Source organism: Oryx dammah, unplaced genomic scaffold (genome assembly GCF_014754425.2).
Source record: "Oryx dammah isolate SB20612 unplaced genomic scaffold, SCBI_Odam_1.1 HiC_scaffold_26, whole genome shotgun sequence".
NCBI lineage: Eukaryota > Metazoa > Chordata > Mammalia > Artiodactyla > Bovidae > Oryx > Oryx dammah.
In genome coordinates, this window is record NW_024070210.1 from 73,347,623 (window position 1) to 73,367,421 (window position 19,799).

Here is a 19,799-nt window from a genome sequence, read left to right on the forward strand (position 1 = left end):
ATAGAGGATCCTGCTGTGATGTATGTTGGAGAGTGTTTTGCCTATGTTCTCCTCCAGGAGTTTTATAGTTTCTGGTCTTATGTTTAGATCTTTAATCCATTTTGAGTTTATTTTTGTGTATGGTGTTAGAAAGTGTTCTAGTTTCATTCTTTTACAAGTGGTTGACCAGTCTTCCCAGCACCACTTGTTAAAGAGATTGTCTTTTCTCCATTGTATATTCTTGCCTCCTTTGTTGAAGATAAGGTGTCCATAGGTGTGTGGATTTATCTCTGGGCTTTCTATTTTGTTCCATTGATCTATATTTCTGTCTTTGTGCCAGTACCATACTGTCTTGATGACTGTGGCTTTGTAGTAGAGCCTGAAGTCAAGCAGGTTGATTCCTCCAGTTCCATTCTTCTTTCTCAAGATTGCTTTGGCTATTCGAGGTGTTTTGTATTTCCATACAAATTGTGAAATTATTTGTTCTAGCTCTGTGAAAAATGCTGCTGGTAGCTTGATAGGGGTTGCATTGAATGTATAGATTGCTTTGGGTAGTATACTCATTTTCACTATATTGAGTCTTCCAATCCATGAACGTGGTATATTTCTCCATCTATTAGTGTCCTCTTTGATTTATTTCACCAGTGTCTTATAGTTTTATATATATAGGTCTTTAGTTTCTTTAGGTAGATATATTCCTAAGTATTTTATTCTTTTCATTGCAATGGTGAATGGAATTGTTTCCTTAATTTCTGTTTGGGTTTTCTCATTATTAGTGTATAGGAATGCAAGGGATTTCTGTGTGTTGATTTTATATCCTGCAACTTTACTATATTCATTGATTAGCTCTATTAATTTTCTGGTGGAGTCTTTAAGGTTTTCTATGTAGAGGATCATGTCATCTACAAACAGTGAGAGTTTTACTTCTTCTTTTCCAATTTGGATTCCTTTTATTTCTTTTTCTGCTCTGATTGCTGTGGCCAAAACTTCTAGAACTATGTTGGATAGTAGCGGTGAAAGTGGGCGCCCTTGTCTTGTTCCTGACTTTAGGGGAAATGCTTTTAATTTTTCACCATTGAGGATAATGTTTGCTGTGGGTTTGTCGTATATAGCTTTTATTATGTTGAGGTATGTTCCTTCTATTCCTGCTTTCTGGAGAGTTTTTATCATAAATGGATGTTGAATTTTGTCAAAGACTTTCTCTGCATCTATTGAGATAATCATATGGCTTTTATTTTTCAATTTGTTAATGTGGTGTATTACATTGATTGATTTGTGGATATTGAAGAATCCTTGCATCCCTGGGATAAAGCCCACGTGGTCATGGTGTATGATCTTTTTAATGTGTATGATTCTGATTGCTAGAATTTTGTTAAGGATGTTTGCATCTATGTTCATCAGTGATATTGGCCTGTAGTTTTCTTTTTTTGTGGCATCTTTTTCTGGTTTTGGGTGATGGTGGCCTCGTAGAATGAGTTGGAAGTTTACCTTCCTTTGCAATTTTCTTAGAAAAGTACAACTTTCCAAAAACTGAACCAGGAAGAAATAGAAAATCTTAACAGACCCATCACAAGCACGGAAATTGAAACTGTAATCAGAAATCTTCCAGCAAACAAAAGCCCAGGTCCAGACAGCTTCACAGCTGAATTCTACCAAAAACTTAGAGAAGAGCTAACACCTATTCTGCTCAAACTCTTCCAGAAAATTACTTCCTCTTAACTTAATTAGATCTATAAAGACCCTGTGTCCAAATCAGGTCATATTAATAGTTGCCAGGGGTCAATTGCTGGGGGTCATATATTTGAAGGGAGCACACAGTCAAGGCTGAGCACCAAAGAATTGATGCTTTTGGACTGTGGTATTGGAGAAGACTCTTGAGAGACCCTTGAACTGCAAGGAGATCCAACTAGTCCATTCTGAAGGAGATCAGCCCTGGGATTTCTTTGGAAGGAATGATGCTAAAGCTGAAACTCTAGTACTTTGGCCACCTCATGTGAACAATTTACTCATTGGAAAAGACTCTGATGCTGGGAGGGATTGGGGGCAGGAGGAGAAGGGGACGACAGAGGATGAGATGGCTGGATGGCATCATTGACTCAATGGACATGAGTCTGAGTGAACTCCGGGAGTTGGTGATGGACAGGGAGGACTGGTGTGCTGCGATTCATGGGGTCACAAAGAGTTGGACACAACTGAGCAACTGAACTGAACTGACACAGTCCAACAAATACCGATGTGAGTGTTCTAGTCACCAGGAATGAGAATGAAAAGGGGCCTGAGATTTCAGTGGAGATGAGGAAGGTGAAAGAAATACACAAATTGCAAAAAGGGAGGAAGCAGGGGGTGATGTCACCAGGCATAGGAAGCTTAAAGGAGGAGTTAACTTGTGGAAGAGCAATGATCTAGAAACACTCCTGGGAAGGAGGACCCAGACCCTACCTCCTAACCCTGAGTTATCTGAAGAATGAGAGAGAGAACATCTGGAATTGAGAGAACCCCAAGGGAAGATTGTTCACATTGGGCGAGGGACTTATGTTGTTTTGTGTAGGCGGGACAAAGGACTCATTTCCTATTGGTCTATATGTAAATTCATCAAGTTGAAGGGCTGGAGTCCAGTCCTAGGGATGCTCAGATTCTGCAAATCATGGCCGCATGGGGCAATTCTTCCCATTCAGCAGCTAACTGGTTTCCTGTCCAGAAATTTTCTTTCCATTTCTACATCCATGTTGAGTCTCATGCTCTGTTGTTTCTAACAGTTAAGAGATAAGGGAAACAGACATCCAAATGAATAGCATAAAAGTTAAGAGCAACGCACATCAAGTTTATTAATGCATTTGTTGTTTGCCAGATATCTTCTCTAGTGAAAAAAAAAGGGGGGGAAAGTGTTAACCCTGAGATCTTGTCTCATCTATATTGTCCTCCTTCCTATTTGAGTTATTAATACTGCCTTGATAACATACCTGCTTGAGGCATTACCGTCCCTTCTTTTTATTTAAAGACAGTCTGTACCTTTAGTTGTGGGAATCTTCACAGAGAATTTATTCAGTGTGTAAAGTGGCACCATAGCTCAGCTGCTCATTTGTCATTCACTTGTTCACAGCAGGCAAATGGCCCCAGGTGAATTATGAGTAGGTATTATTCATACCCGGGCTCCTCTGCAGCTCTTAGTGCTTTGCTCTGCAGACCTAATAGCTGCTATTTTGGTCTCGATTAGCAGTATTTTTTCTTCTTCCACCAACTCCTGAACTTACTAATTAGATTACAAAGACTTGCCTTTTTTCCCCCTGTGATTAGAAGAACATATATTTTCCAGTTGTTACTTTTACATGGAATTAAATTGATGCATTGCATTTATGTTAGAATTTGTCAAGAACCCCAGGCATGTGACATCCACCATTTTTTTATTCCTCATGAGTGTTTTAAAACCTGAGGATAAAACCCAAGTCATGCTGATGACCTTTTACGTGAGCTTTTGAAATGATGTGCATATTCATAGTTCACAGTTGAAGTAATTGTTTACAAAGAACATTGATAGTGATTCAAGAAAACTAGACAGTTTTGCTCTCATTCCAACATGCTTTAAAATGTTACACAAAATAACCTCTCAAATCTGATTTGCCTGGCCATCACATGAGAAGAGTTTTGTAAAGGAAATGTTTAAATTGTTTTAGAAATTAAGATTTTCAGTTTAGTTGACAGCTTTATTTCTCCCTTTCAGTAGTTTTCAGTGGTTTCGTTGGTTTGTAAATAGTGACCTGAAACAACTATATGAACTGAAATATTTTTGAGTCATTTGGAAGCAGTATCTTGTTGGTTCTTAAATTCCTGTTGTTGTTTCGTTGCTAACTCATGTTCGACTCTTTGCAACCCCATGAACTGAAGCATGCCAGGCTCCTCTGTCCTCCACTATCTTCCAGAGTTTGCTCAAACTCATGTCCATTGAGTCTGTGATGCCATCCAATCATCTCATCCTCTGCCACCCTCTTCTCCTCCTGCCCCCAATCCTTCCCAGTATGAGGGTCTTTTCCAGTGAGTCAGCCCTTAGCATCAAGTGGCCAAAGTATTGGAGCTTCAGCATCAATCCTTCCAATGAATATTCAGGGTTGATTTCATTTAGGATCAACTGGTTTGATTTCCTTGCAGTCCAAGGAACTCTCAAGGATATTCTCCAGCACCACAATTCAAAAGCATCTTAAATTCCTGATGTATAGCAAGCAGTTGATTTTAAATAATTGAAAATGCTATGGAGAATGAGTTTTTCTTCATCCAAATTATTTCAGGGGATGGTTACAAATTGTTCTTAAGACAGTCATTTCAGGATTTAGCTGCTTTCTCTGTTAGGATGTTTTCCAATCATTTTTCTTCCATTCCACATAAACTCAGTTGAGCTTTATGCAAAGCCTTTAGATGAGAACAACTGGTACAAGAAAGTTTTTTGTAAGCCTCTGTCAGACAGCTGTTTTTGAGCTATTGAGTGGTTGACAGAATTTAAAAACCCTTGACCCTAATGATCTATTTCTTATTAGAGCACTTTCATCAAAGACTTTAGCCATAAGCCCTACTTTAGCAGTTCACTACACATCCCAACACATTTCTGCTTCAAAATAGAAAAAATTATCTTCTCTTTGGGGTGGTTCAGGTAGAATACTGCCTCAGAACAACCGGGGTGGAATAATTGATTGCCACCCCACCTCTCCCATCCCAAGAACAGTCACCTGAGATTGAAATTTGCATTATTACCCTGATAAGTTGTAGCATCTAGGTTCAAACAGTTCTACTTTTGCCTAAAGATGAGAGGTTTTAGAATTTATTGCAAGCTCTGAGACTGAATGAACACAAGAAGGCTTACTGTTATCATTCAGCAAAACATAGTAGTACATGGCTAACGAGAATTACTTTTTTTGGTGAAGAATATAACCAAGAAAAATGAGAACTTTATGATGTCCAAGAGGAAGTTTCCACAACCTACTCTGATCACTTTTCAAGTTGAAAAATGAGCACTGTGGTTTTGCTCACTCCCTGATTTCCCAGATAAATTACATCATGAATGCTTTGTCTTTAAAGATAGTGATCTTAGCCAGCATCTGCAGTGTTTGGCACCGAGCTCACCCAGAAGGGCCATGGTTCTCAAACTTGAATGAGCACATCCTTGTCTTGGGCAGGGCCAGTGAACTTTTATTTTTTAAAACAAACTTCTGCCTGGCTCTTAGGCAGTTGGTCCACAGACCTCACTTTTGGAAACTGTGGCAGGTCTGAATTTGCAGTCATCAGCCTTATACATCTGTTTCCCTGTTTGATTAAGTAATGACAAAGTAGCTAGATGGCATCACAAAATGAGGCAAAGCTACCACCAACCTTGACTTCATTAGCATCATGTTCACACTTAACTGCAGCCTGCCATGGAAAGTTTCCAGTTGCTATAGTGATGAATGAACTTGCTTCTTTCCCAAATGTGCAAGTTTACTAGAAAGCCAGACATGGCACTCAGCTTCATCTTGTTCACTGAGAACTTTAGGACGGCTGATTTGAGACATTTATGTTCATGAGGTCTGACAAACTTATCTTGGGTCACCATGAGCAAGGACTTTACATTTTGAGATGTGGCATTGGTCTGTTGGTTTCTAGCAGTGTGTTGATTCCCATGGTACTGAGCTGACACAACCATTGTGTACTGGAGGTAAGTCCTGATAATGGCTTTTCCTTTCCCCTTCCCTCCTTGATAATCTTCTTTCTCCTCATTGTTGATGGGAAACCTCAGTCACCTGGGTTAGCTACCTACCAGAGCTAAGGAAGGGAACTCAAGTTAAGGCTCTGTCATATGAACTTGGATAGATGGACAGGGGTGGTATTCGACATGGTTATTTCCTGGGCACCTTCATCAGATGCTGAGTGATGGGTTGGGTTCAAGTTAGAAGAGACTGAGGCTCCTAATGATTTCCCTGTGATTATCAAATCTGGCACATGAGCTGAGTGAAAGGTATCGGTGACTTCAGCAAGAGGAGGTTTGGAGAGAATGGCATCCAACAGATCTCCATAGTTCAATGAGCATGTTGATGTTTCTTTGTTCTTCCTACTTGGAATGCTTCTGGGTAAGGAAAGTGCTAGTGAAGTAGACACAGACCGCTCCACCGTGAGAGTGCTTATTATTAAGTGAGCATTTTTAACCTGTGCAGCTACTTCCCGAGGAGCAATGCTAAATCTCTCTCCAGTGTACATGTTTTAAAATATCTGTGTTGAGTACTGTATTCTCCCTTGCAAATGGGGCCTGTGGTGCGAATCCTTGCAAATACGAACATCTCCTGGTAGTAGTATAGATCAGATACTATGAGGGGATGAAATACTGGAGGACTTGTACATATTGGAGAAAAGTTTTATAAAAATTTAAACTATTAACATTTATAACTATTATTTATTTCCACAAAGGTTTTTTAAATTGCAACTTTTAGGAACACATATCCATATACCCCTACCAAAAAAAAATATTTTTGAATCCAGAAATGACATTTTAGGGATATTTATCAAAATGAAAATTCCACAGAGGGGACAAAAAAATAAAAACTGCATTTCCATTAGGAATTTGGATTCAATTTGAGAGTAGGAAGGAGGTGCTGGAAGAAAAATTCAAACCATTTGGAAACCAGGCTGTTGTCCTTGGTCTTTGGTGCCCTAAGCTTTGTGTTCACTTCAGATCCTGAGTCCAAGAGCCTTGTGGAGCTGATCCTGCAGTCAAGCAGGACTCAGTACACAGGAGGTTCTCCCTGTTAATAATTTGGTGATTATTGCCCCTAAGGGGGACAGCACTGCTATTGGGTACCCAGTGTCTCTGTTCCATCAGCCTTTAGTTGAGCTTGGCATTTTCTCTGCCTGTGGGTGCCTCAGAATGCTTCCCCCAATCTTCTCCTTCCTGTTATGCAATGAGAGGCCAAGAGAAACACATTGTCCTCTCCTGCAGCTGCTGGATACCACTTCTGGGTAATGGAGAAAAGCCTCGCCATGGTTTCTAAATTCTCTAACAACCACGTCATTTCACAAAAGGGAGGCGAGAGCAAGTGAAATTGCCAAGGAATATGGGGGTGGTGCCCTGCTGGTCAGTGTTCCTCCCACCAAAGCTAAAGAAAACCAACCTTGAGACTAAAACACAAACCTTAGGTTGAGACTAGGCTCTCCTGCCAGCCTGCCCTCCTCAGCTTTGATCTCATCGCTTGACATTTCTGTCAATTGTGCTTCATTCTTGCTCTACCATCCTATGCCCTCTGCTGCTCTGCTTGCTGATGCTGACACCCCTGATTTATTCACAGCACATGGAACACACATGCTGGTTTCATCTCCTTGCTGACACGCTGTCTTTCCTCTTTCCTGAGCGCTGCTGTTTTTCCAGCATGTAAGCTCTTTGGGATAACAACTTCCATTTCTCGTAGTAGGTCCCACTGAAAACTAGGAATTTAGGATCCCATTTCTTACTACAGAGCTTGTTGTATTGCCTGTGCTACTCATGAAGCTAGAGTTTTATTTATGGCCATATTTTTTAGGACCATATAAAGAGTCATTGTTTCCACTCTGTCTATAAACAGTAGGTATTGTTTGCTGCTCCTCCGCACAGCTTGTTTTTTTCCAGGTGCAACTGTTCCGCATTTCCACCTTTCAGCACCTTTGTTATTTAACACGCCAACCATGCCAGGCAGGAAAAACTTGGCTCAATCAAGAACCAAATCAACCATCCAGCCTGTCAGTTATGCATTTTCCCAGCAGGCAGCTTTACAAGCCAGCTGCCCAGCATTTTGACTCTCATTCTTTGGCTGCCCCTTCTTCCTCGTTTTAAAGAACACAAGCTTCGCAGCACTGATTTTGCCAGGCTCTTGGTGGACATTCTTCCTAACTGTGCCAGAAACAACTGATGCTTGGCAGAATATTGGTGTCCAGGGTACCTCAGTGTTACTTTTGGTTGGAGCCATAGAAGGCAAGATCATAAAAACAACAATTATGTGTTTTTCAAATTATTGGGTTATTTGTTTGGAAGAAATTTTTATATTTTAATGAATTGAGCTCTCTAACGAAAGATCTAGAGTAAAAAATCAGTTACTGTCCAGGGACCTGAATTTACTTGTTCGGCTCAGTTGCTCCCCAGTGTCTTTCAAATTAGGGTTAGAGGCGTCCTGCTTCAGAGTCACCTGGGATATTCTTTTAAAGTACCACCTGAAGAAGAGTCTCAGGAATCATAAGTGTCAGCAGTCAGCAGTCTTGCCCTGAAGATTCTTGGGCCAACTGTGTTTCTACATTCACAATCCCAAAACAAGCTTATTTGTGTTGCCTCTTGTGAGAAATCTCTGAGCATCATCAAAAGGATAGCTGATGTTGCCAGTGTGGCTCATATTTGAATTAATAAATATTCTCCCTGTGAGAGGCTAGACTGTAAAAGATCTGTTGATCAGTGTCAATTAAACAGCCAATATCTGGGCATTTGAGGAATGAAGGAAAGAAACAGTGACTGTGAGTGTTTTTAGTTCTTTATCACTTTCGGCTGGTATTTCCTGGCGGGACTTCTGTCAAAGGATATTTGGCCTGCAATTTGGATTTCCTGCTCCTAAGTGGCAGTGGCTCCTTGCTCACATAGGTAGTGTTTCAGCGAGTGTTCTACTCAAGTAAATTTTTAACTCCCTAGTAGAAGCTTTCTATTTGATTTTTTAAATATCAACACCGTTCTGTAACCTGATAATATTCTTTCTTTCTCTTGTGAGTGATCAACCTACTCCATCCCTTTCCTTCTGAATAATCTTTCTTTCTTAAAGTAAACCTCAGGCCAGCATGACATCAGATGCTGAAGTCACTCTGCTCAGGACCGTGATTTTGCCTAGTAAGTCTCGTTGTGCTGTGGTAGTGATTTTCCTCAGCTGTCTGTCCTCCCAGGGATGCTCACTGTTCCTTAGAATAAACAGCCACCAAGATACTGGTGGATGCTGAGAGCATTGCCTTCCTGTGGTTGATTCCTTGGGCATCAGAAGGCACTTTCTTTACTCCATTCCTTTAAAACGTAATAACATCTTTGTCCTCTCCTCCCCAAGAGAATGTTTTTCGTCTCTGAGCTTAAATTCTGTGTGCCTTGCTGTTTACATACTTGGTTTTTGTTAGCAAAGTCCAGGCAAAAGTTGAACTCAAATGTTTTGAATAGTTTCTGTGTATAATATTTTCAGAAAGACCGTTTATCCTTTTCCATAGCAAAATATTTTTTTTTCAATGTATGCAAGGTTTTATATATTTTAAACTTGTTTCACACTAACTCTTAACACAGACAGGAAAAGTCTCTTCCCTCAGCTTATGTAAAATCTGGATGTATACATGTTTAATATCTACATATGTATTGTGTCCTTGGTGGAAACTTGTCTTGTCATGCCCAGAGTTGAATTGCTTTTTGGAAGAGAGCATTTACATGGTAAGTCAGTGTCAGATTTCAGAACTGTGTAATGATGGAAATAAGCTTGCCTGCCAGGAGTCTCAACTTGAGAAAGTTCTTGAGCCCAGATAGTCCCACTAACTGCAGTCATAGTCTCTGCATTCCCAGTGGCCCATTCCAGACCAACCCTTCCTGAGATAGTCAAGAACCTAATATGAAGTCCTTGAATTATTAAAGTACAAGAATTGGGAGGGCACTTCCAGCCCAGTGGTTAAAATTCTGTGCTGCTACTGCATAGGGTTGATACCTGGTAGGGAAACTAGGATCCCCTCAGGCCACATGGTACAGCCAAAAAATAAAAATTGGGAGGGGGTAGCCTTGTAGAGTTAGAGTCCCACAGCATTGGTGTAGAGATGAGAACCTTCTCTTCAGGAATATTGACACAGTATCGGAGAGAGTTGAGTTTGGAATTCCTGCTGCTGCTGCTAAGTCGCATCAGTCATGTCCGACTCTGTGCGACCCCATGGATGGCAGCCCACCAGGCTCCCCCATCCCTGGGATTCTCCAAGCAAGAATACTGGAGTGGGTTGCCATTTTCTTCTCCAGTGCATGAAAGTGAAAAGTGAAAGGGAAGTCGCTCAGTCGTGTCCAACTCTTAGTGACCCCATGGATTGCAGGAATTCCTGACTTGAATGCTATTCTCAGATGTGGTTATGGGAAAGCCTTTCAGCCTTTCTGACATACAAACTATCTATAATTTTGTTGTTAAAGAGTTGATGTTAGAGTTAAATGGGGTAACATTTAGTACAATACCTGCTACAATTATATAGATAGGTAAATAGATAAATTTAAAATGTATATATGAGTTCTGTTCTTGTTCCTCCGCTTGCCCTTATTAAGTTTTACCTAATTCTTGTGTATCTCAGTTGAGCCAACTCTGAAATAGTTGTAAGTGTTGGTCTTAGTTGCTCAGTCGTGTCTGACTCTTTGTGACCCTGTGGACTGTAGCCCACCAGGCTCCTCTCTCCATGGGATTCTCCAGAATCCCATGGGAGAATACAGGAGTGGGTTACTGTTTCCTCCTCCAGGGGGGTCTTCCTAACCCAGGGATTGAACCCAAAGCCACCAACTATTTTTGCAGAAACACAGAGACTGAGCAACAACCTCAGATTTAAATATCCACTGTTAAAAAATAAATAAATATTCACTGTTATAACTTCCCTCATCATATTCTACTAAACACTTTGCAGAAGTGACCAAGGTAAATGTGAAAGGCACTTAACTGCATAAATACTTAACCCTGGTTGGGACAAGTTGTAGGTGCTAGTTTGGTTAATGATTGGCTCTGCCTTTAAAGTATAAATACAATGCAAATAATTATGTATTATCAATGATAGAGAAGCACTCCACAAATGAGCTCATGTCTGCTGTAGATGGATGAGATCATGTCTATGAAGCACTTAAAACTCCTGAAATACAAGCTGTATGTCCCATCTCTAGCCATCCTGATGTTCTCCCATGGAAAGCTGGTCTTATCCAATGCCTTCTGTACCCAGTGGGGCCAGATTGACCTGGAACATTTTCTGGAGGAGAGAATAATTTTCTGCCCTCAAGGGCTTGGGAAGTCTTCTCATCCACAGTCTTTGAGTAGGACTCCATTGAGCCTCATGTAATGAACCCAGATTTCCTGCATTGCAAGCAGATTCTTTACTGTCTGAGCCACCAGGGAAGATCCCCTGGAGCAGGGATGGGTTACTCACTCTGGTATTCTTGCCTGGACAATTCCATGGACAGAGGAGCCTGGCAGGCTACAGTCCATGGAGTCACAATGAGTCGGACGTGACTGAACAACTAATACTTTCATTCTTTTCACATTGAGCCTCATAGGGAGATTTTATCAATCCTGTTTGAGGCACTGTGGTGAAATGGAACAAACGAGTCATGTAGAAGCCAGATCACTGGGGACAGAGTCCAGCTCTGCCTGTCACTAGCAGACATGGTGCCCATGGAGATGAGTTGGAGGTGTGGCTGAATTAGGTGAAAAAGCAAAGGGAAGTAAGGACAGAGGTCCTGCAAAGCCTACAACTTTAATATTCAGCTTCAACTAGTGGAATTTTAAACAGAAAGAAAGAATCCACACAAGAAAATGGAAAAAGAACTCTCCCATCTTGTTCATTCATTAAATACGAATTCAAGTTCTGGCTCTGTGCCAGGAACTGCTTGCTCTTGTAACCCCTCTTCAGGCCACACTCCAGCCTGGGCTGACCTTTTCCATCACAACATTGCTTCTGGGTCCAGCAAAACATAAAACTCAAAACTGATCAATTTAGCATTGAATATCAACTTTTGTATTGTTTCATAAAGTCTCATGTACGGTAGATCTGTCTCTTCAAATATCTTAAAAATTCTTTAAGGTTAGAAACCATGTCCTTCTCTTTTTATTCCCCACAGCAGGTGACACAGTTGTTGTTCAGTCACTAAGACATGTCCAACTCTTTGCGACCCCCTGGACTACAGCACACCAGGCTTCCCTGTCCTTCACTATCTCCCGGAGTTTGCTCAAACTCATGTCCATTGAGTTGGAGCTGTCATCCAACTATTTCATCCTGTGTTGCCCTCTTCTCCTGCCTTCGGTCTTTCCCAGAATCAGGGTCTTTTCCCATCAGTTGGCTCTTCACATCAGGTCGCCAAAGCATTGGAACTTCAGTATCAATCCTTCCAATGAATATTCCAGGTTAATTTCCTTTGGGATTGATGGGTTTGATCTCCTTGCCATCCAAAGGACTCTCAAGAGCTTCTCCAGCACAACAATTTGAAAGCATCAGTTCTTTGGTGCTCAGCCTTCTTTATGGTCCAAATCTCACATCCATACATGACTACTGGAAAAACCATAGCTTTGACTAGATGGATCTTTGTCAGCAAAGTGATGTCTCTTGTTTTTAATATGCTGTCTATGTTGGTCATAGCTTTCCTTCCAAGGAGCAAGCGTCTTTGAATTTCATGGCTGCAGTCATCATCTGCAGTGATTTTGAGAAATTTTTTTATTAAGAAAATAAAGTCTGTAACTGTTTCCATTTTTTCCCCATCTATTTGTCGTGAAGTGATGGGACCAGATGCCATGATCTTAGATTTTTGAATGTTGAGTTTTAAGCCAGTTTTTCACTCTCCTCTTTCACCTTCATTAAGAGGCTCTTTAATTCCTCTTTACTTTTTGCCATTAGGGTGGTGTCATCTGCGTATCTGAGGTTGTTATTTCTCCTGGCAATCTTGATTATGACTTGTGAGTCTTCCAGCCCAGCATTTTGCCTGATGTACTCTGTATATAAGTTAAATAAGCAGAGTGATAGTATACAGCCTTAAGTTACTCCTTTCCCCATTTTGAACCAGTCCATTATTCCATGTCTGGTTCTAACTGTTGCTTCTTGACCTGCATACAGGTTTCTTAGGAGACAGGTAAGGTGGTCTGGTATTTACATCTCTCTAAGGATTTTCCACAATTTGTTGTCATCCATACAATGTCTTTAGCTTAGTCAATGTAACAAAAGTAGTTGTTTATTTTTTAATTCCCTTGCTTTTTTCTGATCCAGTGGGCATTTTCAATTTGATCTTTGGTTCCCTCTGCTTTTGTAAATCCAGTCTGTACATCTGGAAGGTTCACATGCTGTTGAGGCCTAGCTTGAAGGATTTGGAGCATTACCTTGCTGGCTTGGCACAGTTCTGCATGCATATTGTTCAGTTCAGTTCAGTCGCTCAGTCGTGTCCGACTCTTTGTGACCCCATGAACCGCAGCACACCAGGCCTCTCTGTCCATCACCAACTCCCAGAGCTTACCCAAACTCATGTCCATAGAATCTGTGATGCCATCCAATCATCTCATGCTCTGTTGTCCCCTTCTCCTCCTGCCCTCAATCTTTCCCAGTATCAGGGTCTTTTCAAATGAGTCAGCTCTTTGCATCAGGTGACCAAAGGATTAGAGTTTCAGCTTCAACATCAGTCCTTCCAATGAACACCCAGGATTGATCTCCTTTAGGATGGACTGGTTGGATCTCCTTGAAGTCCAAGGGACTCTCACAAGTATTCTACAACACCACAGTTCAAAAGCATCAATTCTTTGGCACTCAGCTTTCTTTATAGTTCAACTTTCACATCCATACATGACTACTGGGAAAACCATAGCCTTGACTAGACAGACCTTTGTTGGCAAAGTAATGTCTCTGCCTTTTGATATGCTGTCTAGATTGGTCATAACTTTCCTTCCAAGGAGTAAGTGTCTTTTAATTTCATGGCTGCAGTCACCATCTGCAGTGATTTTGGAGCCCAGGAAAGTAAAATCAGCCACTGTTTCCACTGTTTCCCCATCTATTTGCCATGAATTGATGGGACCAGATGCTATGATTTAGTTTTCTGAATGTTGAGCTTTAAGCCAACTTTTTCACTCTCTTCTTTCACTATCATCAAGAGGCTCTTTAGTTCTTCTTCACTTTCTGCCATATGGGTGGTATCATCTGCATATCTGAGGTGATTGATGTTTCTCCTGGCAATCTTGATTCCAGCTTGTGCTCCCTTCAGCCCAGCATTTCTCATGATGTACTCTGCATATAAGTTAAATAAGCAGAGTGACAGTACACAGCCTTGATGTACTCCTTTTCCTATTTGGAACCAGTCTGTTGTTCTATGTCCAGTTCTAACTGTTGCTTCCTGACCTGCATACAGATTTCTCAAGAGGCAGGTCAGGTGGTCTAGTATTCCCATCTCTTGCAGAATTTTCCACAGTTTATTGTGATCCACACAGTCAAAGCATATTGTTAGGTTCTCTAAATACTGGCTGACCACCTGATGGGGATGGGAAAGGAAACAGAGGATACTTGGGCTGATTTTGACTGCTGGGCCTCCAGGAATTCTCCTTTTCTGGAGAACAGGTGTCATTCTCTCCAATTCCTTATGTTTTCCCAGATGAGCCTCCCTCTGCTGACACCCTCAGGGCTACCACTGTATCTTCTCAGAGCCTTTGTTCTCCCATCATCATCCTGTTGCCCAAATGGAGATCCAGGGACAATTTGCTAAATGTAATTGCTATGTGTGTGGTACTTCTGACCCTTGGGGTGGCTTGTTCTTCCCGAATCTTTTTTTTTTTTTTGCCCTCTTTTGCCATCCAATAGAAACACTGACCATCTTCCACTCCTCCCCTACATCCAATTAGTCACCAGATCTTCTGTCTCTTAACTTCTGAAGATTTTTCTAATTCACTACTTTATCTCCATGTCTACCACCATTACTTTACTTCATGTCATTGTTATCTTATAAGCAGTTTATTGCAGCAACCTCCTAACTTGTTTCTCTGCCTTGGTTCTAGCCCCTTCATACTGGAACTGCAGTGACTTTTCAGAGATGCACATTTGATTCTATCACTTCCTTTACTCATTGGAAAAGACTCTGATACTGGGAGGGATTGAGGGCAGCAGGAGAAGGGGACGACCGAGGATGAGATGGCTGGATGGCATCACTGACTCCATGGGTGTGAGTCTGAGTGAGCTCCGGGAGTTGGTGATGGACAGGGAGGCCTGGCATGCTGCGATTCATGGGTTCGCAAAGAGTCGGACACGACTGAGCGACTGAACTGAACTGAACTGATTGCCCTGAAGATGAAGTTCAAAATCATTGGCGGGGGACTCATGACCCTCAGTCTAATGCTTGCCTCTTCTCCAACCTCACTTCTCACCTTCTCTCCTTGTTCCTCTCCCCCACTTCAGCCCTGCTCAGCTCTGTGTGCTTCCTCACACACTTCCTTCTCCCTCTGTGGGCCCTTTGAATCATACTTTAAATCATACGTGTTTTCCCCATACACCATGAGACAACACAGCCTTAAAGGGCAGGGATTATCCTTACACAAAATAAATACTTGAAAAATTATATACATGAACATTTAAGTGAGTTATTGATGTTTGGACTTCACTGCCCTCTGTGGATAACATTTGACATTTATTTAGTACTTACTATGTGTCAGACTATGTAAGACTATGTTTAAGTTCTTTAAACATAAAAACTGAGTTTATTCTAAGGAGTAAGTACCATTAGATCTCTACTTTACAGACAAGGAAACTAAGGCACAAAGAGACAAAGCTACCCACCTAATATCATTCAGCTAGTAAGTGGTTGAACACAGATAGGACCTCAGGAAGTCCTGTACTACAATGTTCACTCTTAACCAATAACCCATCAATGTGCTCACAGAGTGTATCATTGAGTCTTGGCTGTGTGAGAGCCAGATGGATCAACACTAAATGGGAATAGACCCATGACAATAAGAGAAGAAAGTTCCCTTGAATCTTAAGCCAGAGACTTGGGGAAGGGGCTCAGCCGCGCAGGTGTGTGCTCAGTGCAATACATCTGCAACCACAGGCACCATCAGTCACGTGCTCTCCGATACTCTCGGACACAGAGTCCATTCCAGAAGGTCTGAGTTGAGCACTTGCTGTTCCCTGTACTGAAGAAACCAAAAGTAGAATCAGACACATATTTTGCAAGATACCCACAATTTAGTGAATCAGACTGCACCATGTGAACAACTATGTAAGCCACAGAAGACTATAGGTAACAGTGTAACGGAGAGAGGACAGCCCCATTTCTGTTACCTAATTTTCTTCTTTTCCCTGAAGGCTTGTCTCATACCAGCTAGTACCCTGGTGAGCGTACAATGTGGGGTTGCTAGGTAGAAAAACGCTACGTGAAGCCAATAGTAGAATGTTAAATTCCCACCATCTTGGACTTAGTAAGCCCCAGAAAAATACTTGGAGTACCTAGATTAAGGGAACATGGAGGGTCCATAGGCCTTTTCTTTTGCTCTTTTCTATGTATTGGGGCTAAATGAATACCTAGTTCCTGGCTTAAACAGAGCCCTGGCATTTCAAGGTTTTCTGTAGGACATTTGGAAATGGTGCTTCTCTAGGGTGAGAACTGGGCTGCAGAGAGTGATGAGGAGCTATTTCAGAACAGATGTCAACAGAGCCCTTCTCTCCATGCTGAGAATCATCAAACACATGCCCCACGCCTGCCAGGCAGTGACTGAGGCTCAGGCTCCAGAGCACAGAGACAATGAGCCGGCCTCCTGGGGGCTCTTCTGCTGCAAACAAATTATCTCTGATGGACCAGTGGCCTCTGCTCATTCTTGGGAAATGTGGAGGTGGGATCTCAGGCTGGTGTGGCGTTTAATTAAGGATAGCAGCTGGCGGAGCAGGTCAGATGGCTCTGTGCTCTGCACTTCATGTCACAAGTTGTTAGCTGCTTTTTGTTTTTCTCCACATATTCCCATTATCCTCTTCCTTCCCTTGCTACTGCCCACATGTTGTTCTCAGTGCTCTTGGCGTGGTGTGTGACTTTATCCCCAAGTATGGAGAGTCCAGGCAGGACCACACTCTAGAGGTGGAAAAACTAAACTTTGAGGAAATGATGTAAAACTATGGGAGACACAGTGCTCCCGCAGGAGATGCTTCCTCTCCATGCTCACTGTCTCTCTCTAAATGTACCCACTGGTACCAATAATTAAATCGCAACCATCTTGGGACTTTTACCTATTTTTAAACTTTAAACTTTTTATTTTGTATTGGGGTATATATAGCCAATCCACCTTGGTACTTTTAATATCTGGGGGGAAAAGAAAAGTTTAACTGGAGCCTGCCTAGTGTCTGGTATCAGGTTGGAGGATGGTGGTGCCCGAGGAGAATTCCTATCTTTGTCCCAAGCAAGCCAGACAAGGAGGGAAGAGAGCTGACTCACAATCACACAATCTTGTATAAGGACAGAATCTCTAGCACTTGGAGCTGTGAAAGTTTGTGTCTTAAAGAGACTGGAATACATGGGGTTCTTGTCGAAGTGAGCATGAATGTTGGGGTTATTCAGTTGATTAGCCCAAAATGTACCCCTTAAAGTACATTACACCCCTTAAAGTACCCCTTAAAGTACAGCTACACCTGCTGACATTCCTGAATAGAAAAAATTCCAAATCACATCCTCTAGTGAAGTGAAGGAGGAAGGAAAAACACCCAAACCCTGGCTTTTTTGGCCTCCTATCCTGGGGACATGAGATCCAGATAGACCAACAAGTGGTAGGGGAAAAAACCTCTGTAAAATCTTGTGAGATGGCATCCTCTTTGGGAAGACTGAGTCGGACAATATACGTTTATGACATATGATCTTTATGGAAATGCTTTATCATATTATTGTCTGCCACTTGCAATGATGTGATATGTGCTCTAAAAACACTCCCTGAATGTGAAGCCTTGCCCTACATCACCAGCTGTCTGCTTGCTCCAGTCCCATACAAATGAGTTAATTACCTGCAGCAGGAACAAACCTTGAAAACAAAGCAAGAAGTGTGGAAAATAAAGGCTGTTGTCTCCTGGTGGTACAATTTCTCCTTGGTTATATCATGTTCATAAAGAGAACTAGGCAGTTTCCTGTAATACCAGAATTCTAGGAAGTCTGGGTTTTTAGGATTTCTGACTGCAGAAACCCTGAATAGAAAAATATTTAAGTGGCAAGTACTCAAAAGGTGAAGTCGCCCATGGGCCAGTAGCCTTTGGGGTAGGATCGCCTGTACTTGGATCAACCTATACTTGGTGGTGGTTGTTTAGTCGCTCAGTTGTTTCTGACTCTTCGTGACTCGTGGATTGTACCCCTCCAGGCTCCTCTGTCCGTGGGATGTTCTGGGCAAGGTTACTGGAGGGAGTCGCCATTTCCTTCTCCAGGGGATCTTCCCAGTCCAAAGATTGAACCCAATTCTCCACATGTTCTGCAGCGCAAGCAGATTCTTTACTGATGAACCACTGGGGAAGCCCACTCTTGGCTTAGGGGATGTTAAAACTTTACTAAAGGGAAAGAGTGAGCAAGTCCAGCAAGAGGGATGTCTTTTTTTTTTTGAGGGCATTGAGGTTGAGGAGGAGGAAGAAGGTACAAACACTTGAAAAGTGAGGAGAACTTAAAGATTGCTGATTCCATAATATTTATTTTATAAATGAAAATGTTGAAAAGCAGAGGGCTTGTCTCTGCTTTAGCAGCAGGTTTGCTTTAGCTTTTAAGGTGAAGGTTCATGAAAGCAACGTTACCTGTCTCTGAGTGTTAGACATAGCTGTGGGTGCCTTCTGGCCCTCATTTCTCATTCCCGTTACTCTCATGGTGCCAGTATTACAGGGGAAACAAAGGCTTGATGTAAAACGTGAATGTAAGCGATATTCCCAAGGGAAATGGTGCTTCGTGGAACTAGGTTGTAAACTCCTAAAGAGTAGTGAGTTTGTTTGCATGTCTGTGTATCTTTCTGAATACCAAGCGCTGTGTCTTACAGAAATTAAATACTTAAATGTTTGCTGATTGAAAATATTCTAATTGTGGAAAAAATCTGCAGTGTTGTCAGCAGCAGGAATAGAGTTAGATGTATGGATTTGAATCCAACTCATCCAAGTCTAAGCCATCACCTTGGACAGGTGACCTAGGTTCTCTGTGTCTTAATTTCCTTTGCTGTAAGCTGAAATACTAATAATATCTATACATGAAATAGTTGTGTGGGTTAAAGGAAATCACTTAAAGCAAAGCACTTAAAATAATATCTGGCCTAGAAAAGTACTCAGTGAGCATTAGCTGTTACTACAGTCTACAGAAAAGGCTATCTTTGTTTTTGAGAAATGTTTGAGAATATCCTGGTATTACCTGAGCAATGATGTAGAATGATTGCTGTAGGGGTCATCAATTCTTATAGTTCTGGACATTTCTTTGTTGAGAATTAAATGTATGTAGCTCCTTTTACACTGTGGTATCCAGATTTTCTGAACAAGTAAATGGAATCCCCATTTTGATCACTGTTGTTGAAAGCCACAGTTTGGTCTTGTCTGCTTACAGATTATTATGGATAAGATCCCAGTGACTTTCTTCCTTTGGTCCCACCCAGACATCAGTGTCAATCAGCCTTCCCTGCTTCAATAAGGCTGTATATGTAGTGTTCTCCCATGGGTGCCCCCAGCCCTCACTCAAGTTGATCCTGACATCTTGGTCACTGTTCCCTTGAGACTTTGGGATTTTCTTCTCATCCTGCTTTAGAATCCAACTTGAAACTCATCTTAGCATGAACAAGAAAAGTCTGCCTTTTCTACTCATCCATCCATCCATCAAATGTTACTTTGATTCCTAGGCTGTTTGCCCTTGAGATGTTACTGCGTGACTGATCCCCAACTGACATGAGTAGGTATCCTCATTCTGGTTTTATTTCCACAGTATGTTCCTCCAGATCTCTGCGTCTGCAACTTTGTGCTGGAACAGTCCCTCTCTGTCAGAGCCCTGCAGGAGATGCTTGCCAACACAGGTGAAAATGGCGGCGAAGGGGTGAGTACCTGAATTATGTCCTGGGAAGGGAGGGATTGGGACACACCATAGCCCAAAAGTACAC

At 41.8% G+C, this 19,799-nt stretch overlaps 1 protein-coding gene across 1 annotated transcript in view; it reads left to right on the plus strand.

Annotated features, from left to right (window-relative positions):
- Nucleotides 1–19,799, plus strand: part of RYR3 (ryanodine receptor 3) — a 573,948-nt gene that overhangs the window by 206,701 nt on the left and 347,448 nt on the right. The window contains exon 3 of the mRNA XM_040227012.1: nt 19,628–19,735. Coding sequence (XP_040082946.1) covers nt 19,628–19,735 — 108 coding nt within the window. The remainder of the gene's footprint in view (nt 1–19,627; nt 19,736–19,799) is intronic.